We start from the raw sequence: 18245 nt of genomic DNA, 5'->3' as shown, positions 1-18245 counted from the left end.
CCCTAAACCCAGCGGAGCTACGCCCCCAGCTCTTCGGCCCCGTTCCTTGACCAGGCCTGGGAGCTGCGTCCAGAGGGGCGGATCCGGGCCGTGGGAGCTGCAGTTATAAAGAGGCAGTTCGCCAGCTGGGCCAGGAGCTGGGGAGGCCCAAGGTTTGCTGGGAAAGGAGGAGCAGCGCTGGGGGGTCAGGGCGGGGGCTAGCCTGGGGCGCCCTCCCCTCCACTCTACCCCTGCAGGGTACAAAGGGGCCTCTGTCCTCGGCTGCGGCCCGCGGGGAACGGATCAGGGCGGTAGCTCCTCTGCGTTCCCTGTTTTTTTTGCAAGGGAGACTGAGAATGTCGTTCGGTGGCTTTTCTCCATCTCCTAATCTCGGCAGAGCGCAGGAATACAGCCAGAGGAACCCTGAGAATCTGCCCCTAGTCCGCAGGCACTGCCGCAGCGACCACTTGCTTCGCTTCCAGCGGTGCAACCTGCCGGGATCCCATTCTAGCACGCGGAGGGCGGTGGCGGAGGGCCCTTTAAAGGGCGGGGCCGGTGCTTCTTGGGACCGCCTCCCTTGATTTGACTCCGCGCTTGCAGGACCTGCTCGCGCCACCGCCAACCGCTTTCCTTTTCCTTTCCGTCTCTTCCCTGGTGACCCCGGAAGTGGAAGTGGGCTCAGGTCGGCGGCCGCGGCTTAGACGGAAGGCGGAAGCGGAACGTGAGCGGGAGGCGGAGCCGGGGGAGCTGCTCTCGTAGCTCCCCCTGGCCCCTGGGCCAGCTGCTCGAGGGGGAGGAGTTACCGCTGCACTTCGGTACGTTACCTTCGCCCCCTCAACCCAACCCGAGGGTTCCGGGGTTGTCTTCCTCAGGGACAACCCTAAGCTCCGCCTCCAGATTTTCCTTAAGGGCTGCTCGGTCCCCACCCTTTTATGGAGGCTCCCCTTTCCGCCCCTCTTTACGTTTTTCCCCAAGAATGACCCTACGGGGACCACACCCTTTACGGTACCTCCCTCTTGAGATTACAGTTTTCTGAGGGAATAAAAACTAGGGATTTGGAGGCGGGAGGAGGGTTGTGACTAGTTTGGTTCTGTTTATTGCTGGAAGTAATGAATACCCTAAAAGAACTTGGGAAGACGTCCTCATCCCCTTTGGGAGATGGGTGCGTTAAATGTATCCCTATGTAAGATTATTTAACGCTTTTCAGTTCCATCATGGACACCTTTGTTACAGGCATCAGAACCTACCATGATGGCTGTCACCTAAAACCCTCAGGAAGCCCCGGGGTCATGGCCCAGAAGCACCCCGGAGGAAGAGGGTTGTGTGGAGCCCACCACAGTGGTGGTGATTCCCTCAGGACTTTCGGACCCTCCGTGGACCCTGATATACTTTCATTCTCAGGACTCAGGGATTCAGCGGGGACTGCTCTTAATGGTACTCGCTGCCTCACGGAGCAATCAGATCCTAAGTACACACAGCCCCCAAACCCAGCCCACTGGTCAGATCCAAGCCATGGCCCCCCAAGGGGTCCAGGACCCCCCAGGGATGGAGAGGATCCTAGTCAGAGTGAGATATCTTCAGAAGAGTCAGGAATGGACCAGGAACTCTCACTAGAGAATGAGTCTGGGTACCAGGAGGATGGGAACTCTTCTTTTCTTTCTATTCCACCTACTTGCAACTGCCAGGGAACCCCTGGAATCACTGAAGGTCTTTACTCTGAGGGAGGAGATAGCTCTTCTAGCAACTTTTGCCACCATTGTACCTCTCCAGCCTTGGGGGAGGATGAAGAGTTGGAAGAGGAATATGATGAGGAGGAACCTATTAAGTTCTCCAGTGATTTTTCACGTGTGCCCAGTGGAAAGAAACCTCCACCCCGGAGACAGCGGCACCGTTTTCCCACCAAGGAAGATACTCGAGAGAGTGGACGCAGAGATCCCCGGTCCCCTGGGCGACATCGGCTGAGCAGGAAACGAAGTCAGGCAGATAGGCATAGGGGCCTGGGATTGTGGGGAGCAGAGGAACTATGTCAGCTTGGACAGGCAGGCTTCTGGTGGCTGATTGAACTGCTGGTATTGGTGGGAGAATACGTGGAAACTTTTGGGCATCTCATCTATGCATGCAGGCAGCTGAAAGGCAGTGATCTGGACCTTTTTCGAGTCTGGGTGGGAGTCTGGGCTGGGCGGCTGGGGGGCTGGGCCCATGTGATGTTCCAGTGTCTGAACCAGGGGTTTTGCTATGGGGTAGGGCTACTCACTCGTTTCCTCAGGCTACTGGGTGCTTTGCTGCTTCTGGCTCTGGCCCTTTTATTGGGCTGTCTGCAGTTTGGCTGGCAGTTTCTGGTAGGACTGGGTGACCGGTTAGGCTGGAGGGGTAAGGCCACCTGGCTGTTTTCTTGGCTGGATTCTCCTGCCTTGCAGCATTACCTGACTCTGCTGAGAGATAGCAGACCATGGCAGCAGCTAGTAAGAATGGTTCAGTGGGGTTGGCTGGAGTTGCCCTGGGTCAAGCAGAGGACTAACAAGCAGGGGAATGCACCTGTAGCTAGTGGGCGTTATTGCCAGCCTGAAGAAGAAGTGGCTCGACTTTTGACAATGGCTGGGGTTCCTGAGGATGAGCTAAACCCTTTCCATGTGCTGGGGGTTGAAGCCACAGCATCAGATGTTGAACTGAAGAAGGCTTATAGGCAGCTGGCAGTGATGGTGAGTACCCTTCCCCTATTTTCTGTTCATCTTTTGTTCTCATCTATTACAGTTTTGGGGAGAGTGGAATAAAGGGAAGGCAGTGCAAGAAGTCAGCTTGAAGCTGAAGGGTAATTTATTCTTAGGAAAGAGTTGTAAGGACTTTCTCCTCCACTATGGATCTGATCTTCCCTGAATTTTTAGTTTTTTTGTCATGAGATTTTATTATTGTAAGGAATGAACCTGATACAACAAGCAATGTTGGAATCACTCACCCTGGAATATCCAGGTCAAGTTCTTTTGACTAGGGTGAAGAGGCCTAGTCAGAGAGCCCCTCAGCTGCTCTGCCCTGAACAAATGAGGGTCTGTTGAACACAGGAAAACACAACTCTCTCTCCCAGAGAAGCAAGTGTGCACCTGGTGTAGGAAGCCTCAGGGAGTTCATGTGAGTGATGGTTCTAGGACCAGGTAGAAGAAAACAGCTGTTTCGAGACCAGCAACCCAGAGTAGGAAAGGAAAGAAGAATGGAACATAAATCTTAGAGAGGTGTAGCATACATGAAAATATGGTTGCCTTTATTGCTAAGGGTGAGTGCAGTTGTGACATACTATGTTTGAGGGCAACGGTTTAATACAAGCATGCAATCAAATTGCTACTAGAAATAAATACTAGATTGTTGTTACTAGATATATGATCACTGTTGCTTTTCTGTACAAATAAACTATATTATGAATATAAGAAATGTGTGCAAATTGCATCGAAGGCCTATTTTTGCTGAGTATGTGGAACTAGATTCGTAAAACATCCCGGTGTGCAAATTACCTCATTGGCTTTATGACACCAAAGAGGAATGGACCACCAAAGTGTCCTTTAAACTATTCAACGGACAATAAGCCACCGGGGCTGTAACTTACCAAAGGACTAAATTAGTTTGGTGGAAAATGCGTGCCCCTTACTGGGGAGCCTGAGAAATTCTTGAGTAGGGAACAACTGCTTACACTCTAATTGTTACTAACAGCAGAGATCTTTTCTCACCTTTACGCCTTTTTAGTAGACATCCTTTCTTGGGGAATAGCGCTCTTAGAAATACTCTCATTTTTCAACTTCTTTTGTAGTAGAAATGTAGTTAAATTCTCTCATCCTCAAAACACCTATCCAAAGTTCTTCCCTGGCCCAGAGTGTCCATGGGCTTTTTTATAGAACACCTCACTGCCCATACTAGTCTGGGCCCCATTGTGACAATGAAGTGGCTGTTCCATTAGGCTGGGAATGTGGGAGACTTAACAGCATTTTGTTTATTTGGCATCAGTCAGGAGACTAGCTTAATCTCTGTATTTTTGGGGCATGGGGATCAGAACAGTGGTAAACTATAGGAAGAGGGAAGATTATTTGTTGTATAGAAGAAGCTAAAGAGTGGATAAAAACCCTCTAAGCATGGTGATATGCTGTTTCATTTCTGGGAGAGAAAGAGTAGCAGACTATTGCGGGCTGTTTCGAGTAGACATAATTTTCCAATTAGAAAAGAATGAGTTTGAGGATGTAACATCTTTAGAAACCTTACTTTGATAAAATATGAGGGCTTGTATGTGTGTGCCAGGTAGGGTGACTACCTGTCCGTTTTGTCTGAGACAGGGGTTTCTTGACACATGGGGCTTGCAGTGCTAAAACTGGGATAGGAAAAAAAAAAAACAACCCAAACCTGTTGCTGTCGAGTTGATTCTAACTCATAGTGACCCTGTAGGACGGAGTAGAACTGCCCCATAGGGTTTCCAAGGAGCAGCTGGTGGATTTGAACTGCTGACTGCTGACCTTTTTCTTAGCTGCCGAGCTCTTAACCATTGCACTACCAGGGCTCCAAAACTGGGATACCAAAAAAAAAAAACCCAAACCCAGTGCTGTCGAGTTGATTCCAACTCCTAGCGACCCTATAGGACAGAGTAGAACTGCCCCATAGAGTTTCCAAGGAGCACCTGGTGGATGTGAATTGCCAACCCTTTGGTTAGCAGCTATAGCACTTAACCACTACACCACCAGGGTTTCCAAAACTGGGATAGTCCCAGGCAAATTAGATGGTGGATCACTCCAGTACCAGATTCTGTGCTATATCCTTCACATGCATTCTCCTTTAATTCTCTCAACAATCCATGGTAGATTATCACTGTCTTTTAACAGTGGAGGAACTGAGCCTTAAATTAAAATCTTTAGGGTCATTAAAAAAACCAAACCTGTTGCCATCGAGTCAATTCTGAATCATAGCGACCCTATAGGACAGAGTAGAGCTGCCCCATAAAGTTTCCAAGGAACGCCTGGTGGATTTGAACTGCCAACCTTCTGACTAGCAACCGTAGTTCTTAACCACTATGCCACCAGGGTTTCCTTCAAGGTCATAGCTAGTATTAATTAGATATATGACTGATATATCTGGGACTTGAACCCAGATCTGCCTGTGGAGCCAGAGCAATTAATCATTAAACTATATTGACTCTCCAAAAGGGTGGTAAAAGAACCCTTTGATACGAGATTATTTTTACCCAGGATGGAAAGAGGGTTGGAATGGTCTTTTGATAAAATCTCTGTCTTGATAGGTTCATCCTGACAAAAATCATCATCCCCAGGCTGAGGAGGCCTTCAAGGTTTTGCGGGCAGCCTGGGACATTGTTAGCAACCCTGAAAGGCGGAAGGAATATGAGATGTAAGTTGGAGATGGGAAATTGACAGGTGGGGTAAATGAAAAATCCTCAATAGCAGAGGGCCCTGGGCTTGTGGATGGAGGCTCGTTGAGGCTGAGAGAACTGAGGTTACTTGTCTTTCTAGGTGGCCAGGGGCCTCAAGAGGCCAATAGATCTGTCCCCCTTTGTCTCTCCCTGAATACCTTGTGACTTACAAAGCCTTTCTTCTCTTAGGAAACGAATGGCAGAGAATGAGCTGAGCCGGTCAGTGAATGAGTTTCTATCCAAGCTGCAGGATGACCTCAAGGAGGCAATGAATACTATGATGTGCAGCCGATGCCAGGGAAAACATAGGTATGAAGAAGGAGGAGATCAGGGATGGGACAGTCAGATCTCAGGGACTGGGTAGCAAAGACCTTCCTTGTAAGTATTATTGGTAGTTGTGGAATACAGATGGTGAATAAAGATCCTAAGGTTTCTGTCTTTGCAATGCCTTGAGAGACTGGGGATTTGAATTAGCAGTAAGGAAAAAAAAAATCATTATTATTATTTTTAGCTTTAAAATAGAAGATTGAGGGCAGGGTATACATAGATATATATAACAACTGAATGGATATAACTTCAGATGTTTCAACTCTCTGTGTTAGCAATGATGAGACTACAACAGTGCCCCAGATAAAAACTTGATAAATTATTGAAGAATTATCCTTTTATTGGACTGCAGGAGGTTTGAGATGGACCGGGAACCTAAGTGTGCCAGATACTGTGCTGAGTGTAATAGGTTGCATCCTGCCGAGGAAGGAGACTTTTGGGCAGAATCAAGCATGTTAGGCCTCAAGATCACCTACTTTGCACTGATGGATGGAAAGGTGTATGACATCACAGGTACAGTTCTGTCCTCTAGAAGTATGACCCATACTTCCTGATCTCATATGTGCTCTAAACTGTGATGTTTTGGTTATTTCTCATGTTTGCAGAGTGGGCTGGATGCCAACGTGTGGGAATTTCCCCAGATACCCACAGGGTCCCCTATCACATCTCATTTGGTTCTCGGGCCCCAGGCACCAGTGGGAGGCAGAGGTAGGTGGTATTTCTCCTTAATAATCTGTTTGAATATGGTTTCAGATGACATACTATTTAGGACACCTAAGCCCTGGTGGTGCAGTGGTAAAGACCTTGGCTGCTAACCAAAAGGTCGGCAGTCTGAGTCCACCAGCCACTCCTTGGAAACCCTATGGGGCAGTTCTACTCTGTCCTATAGGGTTGCTATGAGTTGGAATCGACCCGACAGCAAGAGGTTTGCTTTTAGATTTTTTAAGTACCTTATCAAGGAGCCTGGGTGGTGCATGCAGTTTGTGATTGGCTTCAAACCCACCCAGTGGCTCACAGAAGAAAGGCCTGGCTATCTGCTTTTGTAAAGATTACAGCCAAGAAAACACTACATGGAGGAATTCAATTTTGTAACACATGGGTCACCACCAATCAGGGGCTGACATGATGATAGCAAATAACAAGTACCTTGTCCTCTAGGAAGTTTGGGAACTAATTCAATATCTTTAGCTTAGCTTAGGTAACGATGTGACTCAAGCAACATCTCACCTGATTATTTCTTTTCAGAACCACCCCAGATACCCCTCCTACTGACCTTCAGGATTTCTTGAGCCGGATCTTTCAAGTACCCCCAGGCCAGATGTCCAACGGGAACTTCTTTGCAGCTCCTCAGTCTGGCCCTGGGACCACCACAGCCTCCAAGCCCAACAGCACAGTACCCAAGGGAGATGCCAAACCGAAGCGGCGGAAGAAAGTGAGGAGGCCCTTCCAACGTTGACACCCCTTCTCTTCTTTCCTCAAATCAATGTCAGGGAGTCAAAAGGGCTGTGTACAGCACAGGATGGAGTTTGATTTGTTTTTTTTAAATATTTAAAAAAGGGAAAATTTTAAGCTGAAATTGTTTATGAGTACTTGTAGGAAGCCCCTGAACCACTCTCCCTTCTCCCCTGCTACCCAGAACTGAATCTTGTCTTCTGACAATACCAAAGAAATAGGAGGTGGCTAGAGCAAAGAACCTAGGACTTGGAATGGACAATATATTCCATGGTGGTGTGAGAACTGGGTATTTGCCTGGAGTTTGTATGCCCTTGTCTTTTGCTTTCAGAGCAGATGACCTTTTCTCCCCCTTTTTAAACTAGGAGTCTATCTTATTTCTTGACCCATTTCAGGGTGGACACCCCTCCTCCTTTGTCCCTATATACTAGTTAAAAAAGATAGAACAAGAAAGCCTATAGCCCTAATTATAAGAGGTACATAGAGTTCAGGGTGGATCTTTGAATTCTTCTTTTCATCCCCTAACTTTCACCCTTGTGGGTTATCACCCAGCTTCAGGCTTGTGGCTACAGGGATGGCCAAAATTAATAATTTTTTAAAAAGCAGACTCATGCCCTTTGCCCTTGGTTGAGGGGGAATGATAAGGGGACTCTCAGTTCCCTTGTGATCCAAGGGTTTGTATTTTTTTAAGTTTGTTCATATTTGTATGTACATATCTATTTAAAGTCAGGGGATTATCTTTCTATAAACATATAACTGGCAACCTGTATTTTCCCTTTTTTTTTTTGCCCATATAGCTGGAACCCTTTTTCTCATTTGAGCTTCCTTGCCATACTGTTAGCTAAGAGTGAAGGGCACCCCCTACTGGACTAAGGGAAAGAGGATAAAAAATAGAGAAAGTTTTATACAGTGAGTCAAAGATTCCCTTTCTTCCCCTTCCTTATGAGGACATCTCCCTGTTCTTCCTGCTTATGAAACAGTAGCCACATCTGAAAAAAGTATCTTTATTATAAGGAAGATACACAGCAAGACATAGCTGGAAGATGGCAGGGATGAAAGACACAGAAAAAATTAATCACCAAACAAGCTGCCCAAACATGGCTTCCTGCTGTGAAGGAGAGGGGATTTGGCCCTTACCTCATCTGCCTTTCTTGATTCAAAAAAACCTGCTCCTAACGTGGGTGGGCCCAGAGAGGCTTGTATGCTAATGTCTTCCTGGAAGTGTGAGAAAGGGTGTGTAGTTCTTAGGCTTTCAAGATATAGAAGATAGTATAGAGAAGAAGGAACACATGTTACAGCTCTTTGTTCCAATGTCTTCCCCATGCCTGTGGCACTGTCTCAAGCCCCATCATCCCTCAGTACTTGTTGATGCCAAAGAGACGAACCCCATGGAACTGGGGCAACTTAGGCAGTAGTACGCTGAGCAGTGACACTGTGTTGATGAAGAAATGAGCAGCATCATACTTGGTATAGAAGCTGGCCAGGAGGTAGCTGGGGAGAAGAAATAGGATGAGTGAGGCTGGTCTTTCCTTATCCGTAATTCATGACTTTCCAGTGATTTCTAATTTATATGACCTGTACTACTGCATGTAGTCCTAGGACATCTGAAACATTCCAGCTATATCAACAGTATTTACTTTGGGGTGGGGAGATCATCAGATAGCACCTTTAACTGGAGATTTTAAGTCAGTTTGCATGTTTCTTGTTAATGACACGTGGCAAATGACAAATGAAGCTGTTTCATCCTGTAGGACTGTTAAAGTCCTATTTGCTTCCATTCCCCACAGTCAGTTTTCGTAGGTTTACATTACTTCTTCCTCTGTTTACTCACTTCTCTTTGGAAGTGTAAAAACATTTGGTTTTACCTGGCATCTTTTCTCAGTCTCTTTTCCGTTCCCTTACCATCAAGGGAGATAGCAAGGGATGACTGATAACTGTTTTCTACTTTTTAACTGCTTTCCCTAGGTTTAGAACTACTATAACACGGTATCTTCAGCAAGTCTTAGATGGGTAGTCTTTTTTTTTTTTTTTTTTTAAACTTCCCTGTGGGCCTTTTTCCCTGGCTTCTCAGAACTCTTTCCAACCCAGCATCTCCCATATCCCCCCCTAAACTTACAGTACAATAGGAGAGATGCTAAGGAACTTGCGGGAAGAGGTAAACTGGAGCCCATAGTCCATCTGCTCCCAGTGTGTCAGTAGCCGAGCTTTTCCTTGGTCAGGGGTTTCAAAGGGTGTCCCTTTCACCGTATGTAGGAAGACATACATAGCCTGGGAGGAGGAAAGGGGCAGTATGAGAGGGCAGAAGGTAGCTCTTCGGCCCCAGAATTCTAAGGTAGGAATTACTACTACTACTATCTGTTGCTGTCGAGTCGATTCCAACTCATAGTGACACTATAGGACAGAGTTAAACTGTCCTATAAGGTAGGAATTAGGGGATCCCAAAAGGAAGACATAAATGCCCAAAGAATTGGTAATTTTGTGTTTTTTGTTGGGGGAGGCCTGGGATGAGCATAAGGGCGTGGTTTAGTGCTCACCAAGTTGTGGATGACGTTGGTCAGGGTCCAGACAACAGGAATGCTGAAGAAGGGGATGCTTAGTAGGACCACATGCAGCAGTCCTACCAAGATGATGTAGGCCAGCCAGATGCCTCGACTGTTCATCACTCGGGTGTTTGGGTTTACTTCACTGTGCGCCACCCCCACATTCATCCTACCACAGTGCAGGGTCAGGCAGGAGTCCAATTTCTTCTCAGTTTGAGAAGAGCTTGTTCCCCCACTTTTGTCCTGAATAATCAAAATGCCTTGAACTCTACTAGGGATGAAAGAAACCCCCAAACAAACCAAATCCATTGCCATCGAGTCAATTGGGACTCAGTGACACTACAGGACAGAGTAAAATTGCCCCGTAGTTTCCGGGAGCGCCTGGTGGATTCGAACTGCTGGCCTTTAGGTTAGCAGCAATAGCACTTAACCACTACGCCACCAGAATGAAAGAACTTCCCCATTATGCACAAAGGAAAAATGAAAGACTTGGGAAAAATTTTAAAAACAGGAAGATTACTCCCTACATTTTAGAGACAGGATAATTTTCAACTGTTAACATGGAATAAGCCTAGGTTTGGGGCACCTGCTTCAATGAGCAACAGAAACGGTTAGGAGTATCTCACTTTACTGAAGAAGTTTACTGAAGAATCATGAAAAGGTTTCATACACCTGAAATCCCACCAGAGGGTCATGGGAATCAATAAAGAACCACCAAGAGGGCTGAGAAAAAAAAGCTACTTGTAATTCCCGTTTTTTTTCTGGGTCTGTTATCCCCTTGGCACGCAAGCAGCCAGCACCCCCGTTCGTTCTCTCAAGCGTGGGCGCTGCAAGAACTTGCCCTGGGCTTCTGGACTGGTCTACAAAGGGACCTAAGCTCAATGCCTTGAGAGATAGAGCCCTAGCCCCGACTCCGGGGTGTTTCTGGTCATCTGAACGTCGACCTTTAAATTCGTGTTAGCTTTAAAGCTGATGCCTGGTTAGGAGCAGCCCTTGCCCGCGCCTCTACCTAAAAATACCTAAACTCTTTTGAACCCGCCCCATACTTCTCCCAGCTTCCCTCTCTCGTTCGTCAGGTCCCCTCAGGGCTCTCTCCAGCACTCATCTCTCGGTTTGTAACTCCCCCACACCTCCTTTCCCCCTCCCACCTTTTTTCCTCAGTAACCCCTTTCCAGTCTCCCGGTAGCCCCTACCTGACAGCTCCCCTCCTACAGCACGGCGCTCGCTTCCACACCTGTAGTCTCCAGGAAGCAGCCGTCCCCGCCCATTTGTACTCTCCCTATTGGTGGAGCAGAATCAGCGCTTCCACCACCCATTGGCTGGCGGTCTGCAATGGAGACTCCAATTGGTCGCTATTTCCGTCGTTCAGAAGCGGCAGAACCCGCCCTTTTCTCTGTCCCACCTTTTGAGAGAGGTGGGGAAAGCTGCTGAGAAGAGCGAGAGCGACACCACTTCTTGACTAATGGGAAGAGCTGATGGTGTGGGGTGGAAGTAAGACTGACAGCGATTGGTCCGCCGTTTTCTGCGCGTAAGCGGGCGCTCTTGGCGGCAGAAGGGGCGGGTGGGGGCCTAGTGGAGTAGAGGGGGTAACAAGATGGCGGCGGAGACGGTGGAGCTTCATAAGCTGAAGGTACCGTGAAGGGGAGAATGGCTGAGTTGGACTTTTCTGGAAACTGGATTCTGCAGAGTGGCTTGCGCCTTCTTCTGCGTGTTCTCCTTGTAGCTTTTTTCCATTTTCTTTTCCCTCTCCCGCCGTAGTTAGTCGGCTTTTCTTTTGTGCCTGCCGTCTTCCCACTACTCCTCTACTTTTCCGTTTTTCCTCGTGGCTTTACAGTTATTTTTACTTGTTATTTCGACTTCCCAATTTTCTTAATCGCTGTATCGTCGGTCAGCCTTCCCCACTGGGTTGTGTAAGTGCCTTCTACCTGTTATACTCCTTTTTCGTTTCTTGTCAGAGGTGCATTACGTCAGCGGCCCCCTCTTTTTCCCCCTGCGCCGACACGGGACCCCCCCTTTCTTCCGAGTTGATGCTTCCCGTCTGTTTATCAAAGTTGAGATTCCCCTATTAGGTGATTGCACCTTTGTGTATTTGTGTCGAGGACCGAGACGTGATCCAGAAAATGCTTCCACTTCTTTTTACAGGTGGGGTTACGCCCCCGGAGGCTAACTTTGAAACCTGGGCGAGACCTGGGGTTCAGGGGACCTTAGCAGTTAGTAAAGGCACAGACACCTCAGATTTAAAAGTTTTTCGAGTTCTCTTTGTGGCTCCCGGTCCTCCAGGCCGCACCTCCTTACCTCCCCCCTTGGAGAAAGAACCCTTAGCTTCAGTTCTGTGGAATACAATGCCAAGGTTAGGTTTGTCTCAGTCCCTTGCATATCGCGTGGATGGACCTTGCATCTCTTGATATCACGACTGACACTCCGAATCACAGAAGCTATTTAAAGTTATGGGTCTTGGTAGCTTTCTCACATTTAGATTATCATTTTCGTTCAAGAAAAGAGTAGTTTCTTTTAGGGCGAATTAACTTGATAAGTTGTCCATTTTTGGTTTCACAAATAGTTGTCCCATCAGATGTTTTGGTCACGTTCTGGGAATCGTGATCGAAACAGGCCGATTTAGCCAAAAGTGAAAATTGATCCTTTAGAACTTGATGACCAGTAAGTTTAAGTAGTAAAGATAGAGGTCCTTTCTTTAATCACTTATTAGTTGACACCAATTATCCTTTCTGTGAAAGCCGATCTATTTCTTACCGTTGATTTCTAAATTGTACTAGTGGGTTTTTTTTGTTATGCTGGTGTTACTGCTAAGTTGATGGTACTGAAATGGGTAGGTTATATCGGTGGCCTCTTAATATCATGATGAGTAAAAACAAATTACGCCACCACCTTCATTGTATGTATACTTATATATAAATTACATACATACTACTGTGTTGTTATGTATATTATAAAAAACACACACAAAAGGAACTTTTGAGTGGATGAGATGAAAGGAAATATGAATAGAAAACTTAGTATTTTCTTCCTATTCCATGACTTGCCTTTTTGGATTTTGTGTTTATAGAGTTCCTCCTTCCGTCAAATCTGTATTTTTCAGATCTATATTAAATTTGCATTTAATTGGTTAAGTCGCTTTTACAGAATGTCCTCTGACCTGATTTCAGGTTTTAGATATTAAGAACATGAGGCATTCCAGGCAGCCTAAAAAGGACTCACCCTTTTAATCACATTTGCTTGTCTTTGCTTTTTCTCTAGAGTACTTCTTAACCTTTTGGAGGTCACAGATCTCTTTGAAACTCTGATGAAAGGTATGGACCCTCTTCCCCCACAAAAAGGCATGTATACATATTTTGCATGCAATTTGAGGGGCCTCGTAAAACTACCTGGTAGCCCTGAGGAGTCCATGGACCTCTAGTTAAGAACTCATGCCTTTAATTCTGACTTTCAGGACAGGTGATAGAGTGATCCTGACTTTTGGGTTGACTTAGGGTTTTATCTCTTTCTTTTTTTTTTAAACCTTTCCATTTTTTATAAAGGGGGTTTGGGGCTTTAAAATGGGACCTGGAGTTACTGTTAAGGAACAAGATTTGAAGTGAACGAAAAATATTATCTGTCTAAATTGGCACTGGAGCCCTGGTGGCACAGTGGTTGAGAGCTCAGGCTGCTAACCAAAAGGTCGGCAGTTCACATCTACTAGGTGCTCCTTGAAAACCCTATGGGGCAGTTCTACTCTGTCCTATAGGGTCTCTATGAGTCGGAAACAACTCGACAGCAACGGGTTTGGTTTTTTTGTTTTTGGTTTACACTGGCAATAAAGATTTTATAGAAGTGCAGTCATGCTAGCACAGTTGGAAAGAGACAGAACTGTGGATGTGGGTGAAAATGTCTTTTGAACTGTAACAGTACCAGATTTCTAGTCAAACATTAAAAAATGGACTATTGCAGAGGAGAGGAGAGAGGTATAGTAGTGTCAGTGTTAAGAATAGTGAGACATTTGCATTATTGAAGCATAACGTGCATATATGTGGATAGCTGAAGATAGTTTGGAAGGGAAAACTAGGTGAACTGTGTGACTATAAGGGTGGATTGCACTGATACTGAAAAGGGCCTTCTAAGTTGTGGAGCCCTGGTGGTGTAGTGATTAAGAGCTCGGCTGCTAACCAAAAGGTCAGCAGTTTAAATCCACCAGCCGCTTCTTGGAAAATCTATGGGGCAGTTCTGCTCTGTCCTATATGGAACAACAGCATCTAAAACAACGAATTGTGTAAGGAGTTTGGCTTTTGTCATGTAGGCAGAAGGAGGATGATCAGACCTGTCTGTGTTCTACTGGCAGTGCAGAGGGTGGAATCTGGAGGGGGACAGATTTTATCATTACTTCTCAGCTTAAAACCTTTTAATGTCTCTCCAATGTAGTTTATAACACTCCAACCACAGTGGCTTTATTTCATTTTCTCAGAATGGCTATATTCATTAATTTCTAACACTAACATATCATTTACTATGTGGCAAGCACTGGTCAATGCTGTTTACATACATTAACTAATTTGATAAGGTAAATACTACTATTATCCCATTTTAAGATGAGAAAACTGAAGTGCAGAGAGATTAAATAACTGATTAAGTAATTTGCTGTATGTCACAGCTAAGTTGTGGTTCACACCCAGGCAGTCTGTCTCAAAAATTGATGTTCTTAGATCACCATGGACTACTGCCTCTTGTTTTTACCTCAGAATCTAGAACCTTCACAAATGCTGCAGTTTCCTTTTGCCTACAGTGCTCTTGCCACCTCCCACTCCCCGCAATACCTTTGTCTAATCAACTGCTAGTCACCCTTCAGATATCATTCAAGCATTGTTTACCCAAGGAAGCCTTCCCTGCCCTCTCTATCCATGCACATGATCAGACCTCTTTTCATACGCTTTTATAGAGCCTTGAGCTTGTTTTTTTTTTTAAGTCAGTTAAACACTTTTTATGTGATCATTAATTGCCTTGTTCCCCTACTAGATTGTAAGTTCCATGCAGGCAAAGACTTTTTTTCCTTATGATTATTTTCCTGTATTTAAGATAATGCTTGATTCACAGTAGGTGCTCAGTAACTATTTGTCAAAAGACCTGAAATAAGGTAGTGCTTATTAGAATGGGAACAAATTTGGAATGTAGAATTGTATGAATTTATAGATTAGTTAAATGTGGGAGGAATGAAAGATGACTCCAAGATTGACTCCTTTAGGTTGGGAAGAGGAGGAAGAGCCAGTCTTGTATAGGAGAGAAATTTAGTTTTAGGCTTAAGAGTCTTTAGGACGTCACTTTGGAGATGTCTAGTAGTCAATTGGAAATATGGGGTTTTTTTGCTGAAGAGCTGAGAGTTTAGGGGTAAAAGTCTGGGTTTCATTTTAAAAATACTTATTGAGTACCTACTACGTGCCAGCTACCGTAAAGGTGCTAGGAATTCAGCAATGAACAAAACAGACAAAAATCCTTGCCCTCATGGAGGTTATATTTTTCTGGAGAAGGCACAATAAAATGGTGATATGGTCTGTAGAGAAAAACAGGAAGTACAGTGGGAAAGATGCTGTCATTCTAAATAGGGTGACCAGGTAAGGTCTCTTTGAGAAGATGTTGAAGCAAAGATTTGAAGGAGGTAAAGCAGTGAGCCATGTGGAAAGTGTTAGAGGGGTAGCGTAAGGGGCCACGTGGCTTATCGAAGTGAGCAGTGCTAGTAGGAATAGTAGAAGAGGGGTCACAGAGGTAATGGTGGGGAATGGGGAATAGATTGTGTAGGGCCTTGTAGGTGATGATTAGGACTCTAGCTTTTATCCTTTATGATATGGAAAACCAGTGGGGGAATTTTTTAATAGAGGAGTGACATGACTGACTTCAATTTTCTTTTTTTGTGTGAACATTTTCTTGTTGTTTAGGTTAAGTTTACAGAGCAAATTAGTTTTCCATTCAATAATTTATGCACAGCTTGTTTTGTGACCTTGGTTGCAAACTCTTGAATGTGTCTGCACTCTCCCCCCTTCCTTCCTGGCTTCCTGTATCCATTCACCCAGCTTTCCTGCCCCTACCATCCTTCTGAGCTGTGTTTTTAGGCAAATGCTGCCCCTTAGGTCTCATATAGTTGATTGTTCTGAGATGTACATTCCTCACTGGTGTTAATTGTTCATCTTATAGGCCTGTTCTGCTGTATGGCTATAATGTGATCTCTGGGAGTGATTTCAGTTCCAAGTTAGAAGAGTGTCTAAGGAGTATAGCCTTGGGAGCTCCCCCAGTCTCTATCAGACCAGTAAGTCTGGTCTTAGTTTGAATTTTGTTCTGTATTTCTCATTTCATTCTGTCCATGACCTACTATTGTGGTCTCAGTCAGAGCAGTCAGTAGTGATAGCTGAACACCATCTAGTTCTTCTGGACTCAGGCTGGTGGAGGCTGTGGTTCAGGTGGTCCATTAGTCCTTTGGACTAATATTTTCCTTGAGGCTTTGGTTTTCTTCACTCTTCTTTGCTCCAGACAGGAAGAGACCAATTGTATCTTAGATGGCTGCTCGCAAGCTCTTGAGACCCCAGGTGCTGCTCAACAAGGTAGGATGTACAACATTGTATGGAGTAAGATATGCCAGTTGATCTAGATGTCCCCCGGGACTATTCTAACTCTCAAGACCAGTATCTCAGTCCCATGAGGTATATGGTTATGGCTAAGACGTTTTCATGACTATGTCCCTTGTGTGCACAACTACATACATGGATGTGTTTGTAGCATGTACACATACGTATGTCTGACTTAAATTTTCAAAGAATCAATCTGACTAGAGAATAAACTATAGTGAGATAACAGCTGAAGAGGTTTTTACAATAGTCTGTATGATAGGAAGACCTGAGGAGTAGTGTTCAAGGTGATGAAAAGGAATTAGATTCTAGATATATTTTGAAAGTAGAGGTGACAGGATTTGCCAGTGATTGGATTCAGGGGAGTGAACACGTTTGTTACAAGTGAAATGAGAGCAAAAGAAGGAATCTTAGTGAATACCAGTATTTATGGGGTTGGGTAGAGCAAGAGCTAGTAAGGAGGCTGAGGAAAAAACCAAACCTGTTGCCATCCGGTCAGATTGATTCCAACTCATGGTGACCCCAAAGGACAGAGTAGAACTGCTTCATGGGGTTTCCAAGTTGGTGGATTCGAACTGCTGACCTTTCGGTTAGCAGGCCAGCGCTTAACCACTGTGCCACCAGGGTTCCTTTGAGGCTGAGGAGGAGAGAGAGGTAAAAGAATCAAGAGAGAGCAGTGTTAGCACCTTAGTAGTTAAGATTATGAGCTTGAATCACAGAGACCCTAGCTGGCATATTGGCTCCACTGTTTACTAGCTGTGTGATCATAAACCAACTGAATCTGTTTAAGTCTCATTTTCTTAATTTATAAAATGGGGATCATAATACCAACTACATAAGTTTGTTTTAAGGATTAAATGAGAAAATGCATTCAAGGTACTTAGCATCTGGTCTGCTACATACTCCAAAACCCATTGCTGTCGAGTCGATTCTGACTCATAACCCAAAAAACCCAGTGCATAGTGACCCCATAAAACCGTATTGTTGCAGTCAAGCCGATTCCAACTCATAGTGCCCCTATAGGACAGAGTAGAACTGCCCCGTAGAGTTTCCAAGGAGTGCCTGGTGGATTCAAACTGCTGACCTTTTGGTTAGCAGCCGTAGTCCTTAACCACTAAACCACCGGGGTTTCCAGTGACCCCATAGGGTTTCCAAAACTATAAATCTCTACTGAAGCAGACTGCCACATCTTTCTCCCATGGAGCTGCTGGTGGTTTGAACTGCTGACCTTTTGGTTAGCAGTGGATCGCTTTAACCACTGCGCTGCCAAGGCTTCTTATGGCATTTACTAGTACTTGAAAATAAATACGTGTTTGAGTTTCTGCTATGTGAAATGTTGTACATGATATAAAATGTCTGTTCTCTGAGAGTTTACAAACCAAATGGAGAGATCAAACCAAACCAAACCTGTTGCCGTCAGGTCGATTCTGACTCATAGCAACCCTATAGGACAGAGTAGAACTGCCCTATAGCGTTTCCAGGTAGCGGCTAATGGATTCGAACTGCCAACCTTTTGGTTAGCAGCTGAGCACTTCACCACTGTGCTATCAGGAGAGATTAACAAATGAAAAATATTTCCAATAAAATATTTGAATTAAAATTCAAGATTAGTAAATGACAATAAATAAGTTATTAGTGTCAAATGTGTTATTTGATCAGTTGATCTGTCCTTTGTGGGTTAAATAGGTAGAATGGAGAATGCTTTATTGATACGGAAAAATAACATTTTTAAAAGTTACTTTTTGAATAGGTAATTCATGCAGAAGTTCACAATTCTAATGGTATAAAAGGGTATGTGGTAAAAAGTTTCCTTCTTACCCCTGTCCCCAGCTAGCTTTCTCTTCCCAACTTCAGTCAGTATTACTTAGCTGTTTCTTGTCCAGGCAGCTTATGTATATATGTTATACAGATGTGTGTGTTTATGTATGTGTTTGTACATACATTTTTTTATAT

The 18245-nt window shown here is 45.0% G+C and overlaps 3 protein-coding genes across 7 annotated transcripts in view; 2 read left to right on the top strand and 1 right to left on the bottom strand.

Moving 5' to 3' along the window:
* The first annotated feature begins 44 nt into the window (after positions 1-44).
* On the top strand, positions 45-8497 carry DNAJC14 (DnaJ heat shock protein family (Hsp40) member C14). Of its 4 annotated transcripts, none has more exons than XM_049883482.1 (8): positions 45-152; positions 647-794; positions 1187-2678; positions 5243-5349; positions 5561-5680; positions 6051-6211; positions 6304-6406; positions 6944-8497. In XM_049883482.1, exons 3-8 carry the CDS (start codon positions 1194-1196, stop codon positions 7152-7154), a joined length of 2187 nt encoding a protein of 728 aa, XP_049739439.1. In that variant the 5' UTR covers positions 45-152; positions 647-794; positions 1187-1193; the 3' UTR covers positions 7155-8497. The 4 variants fall into 4 exon arrangements, with proteins under 4 accessions (XP_049739439.1, XP_049739440.1, XP_049739438.1 ...); XM_049883483.1 differs by having other exon boundaries at positions 54-152; positions 580-794; positions 1213-2678; XM_049883481.1 differs by having other exon boundaries at positions 54-152; positions 580-794.
* ORMDL2 (ORMDL sphingolipid biosynthesis regulator 2) lies at positions 8139-10958 on the bottom strand. The gene is made up of 4 exons (XM_049883492.1): positions 10884-10958; positions 9685-9859; positions 9267-9418; positions 8139-8641 (listed from the first exon to the last, which is right to left on the bottom strand). The coding sequence occupies exons 2-4, from the start codon at positions 9856-9858 to the stop codon at positions 8506-8508; spliced, it is 462 nt and encodes a 153-aa protein (XP_049739449.1). The 5' UTR covers position 9859; positions 10884-10958; the 3' UTR covers positions 8139-8505.
* A 294-nt stretch (positions 10959-11252) lies between these two features.
* SARNP (SAP domain containing ribonucleoprotein) overlaps positions 11253-18245 on the top strand; it is a 45895-nt gene continuing 38902 nt past the window's right edge. The window contains exon 1 of one of the 2 annotated variants that reach the window (XM_049883480.1): positions 11253-11320. In XM_049883480.1, the coding sequence (XP_049739437.1) occupies positions 11285-11320 (36 nt within the window). In that variant the 5' untranslated portion in view covers positions 11253-11284. Of the gene's footprint in view, positions 11321-14795; positions 16269-18245 lie in introns of those variants that run through there. The other variant, XM_049883479.1, reaches the window with a different exon arrangement.

This window comes from Elephas maximus, chromosome 4 (genome assembly GCF_024166365.1).
Source record: "Elephas maximus indicus isolate mEleMax1 chromosome 4, mEleMax1 primary haplotype, whole genome shotgun sequence".
Lineage (NCBI taxonomy): Eukaryota > Metazoa > Chordata > Mammalia > Proboscidea > Elephantidae > Elephas > Elephas maximus.
This window is presented reverse-complemented; position numbering and strand designations above follow the sequence as displayed.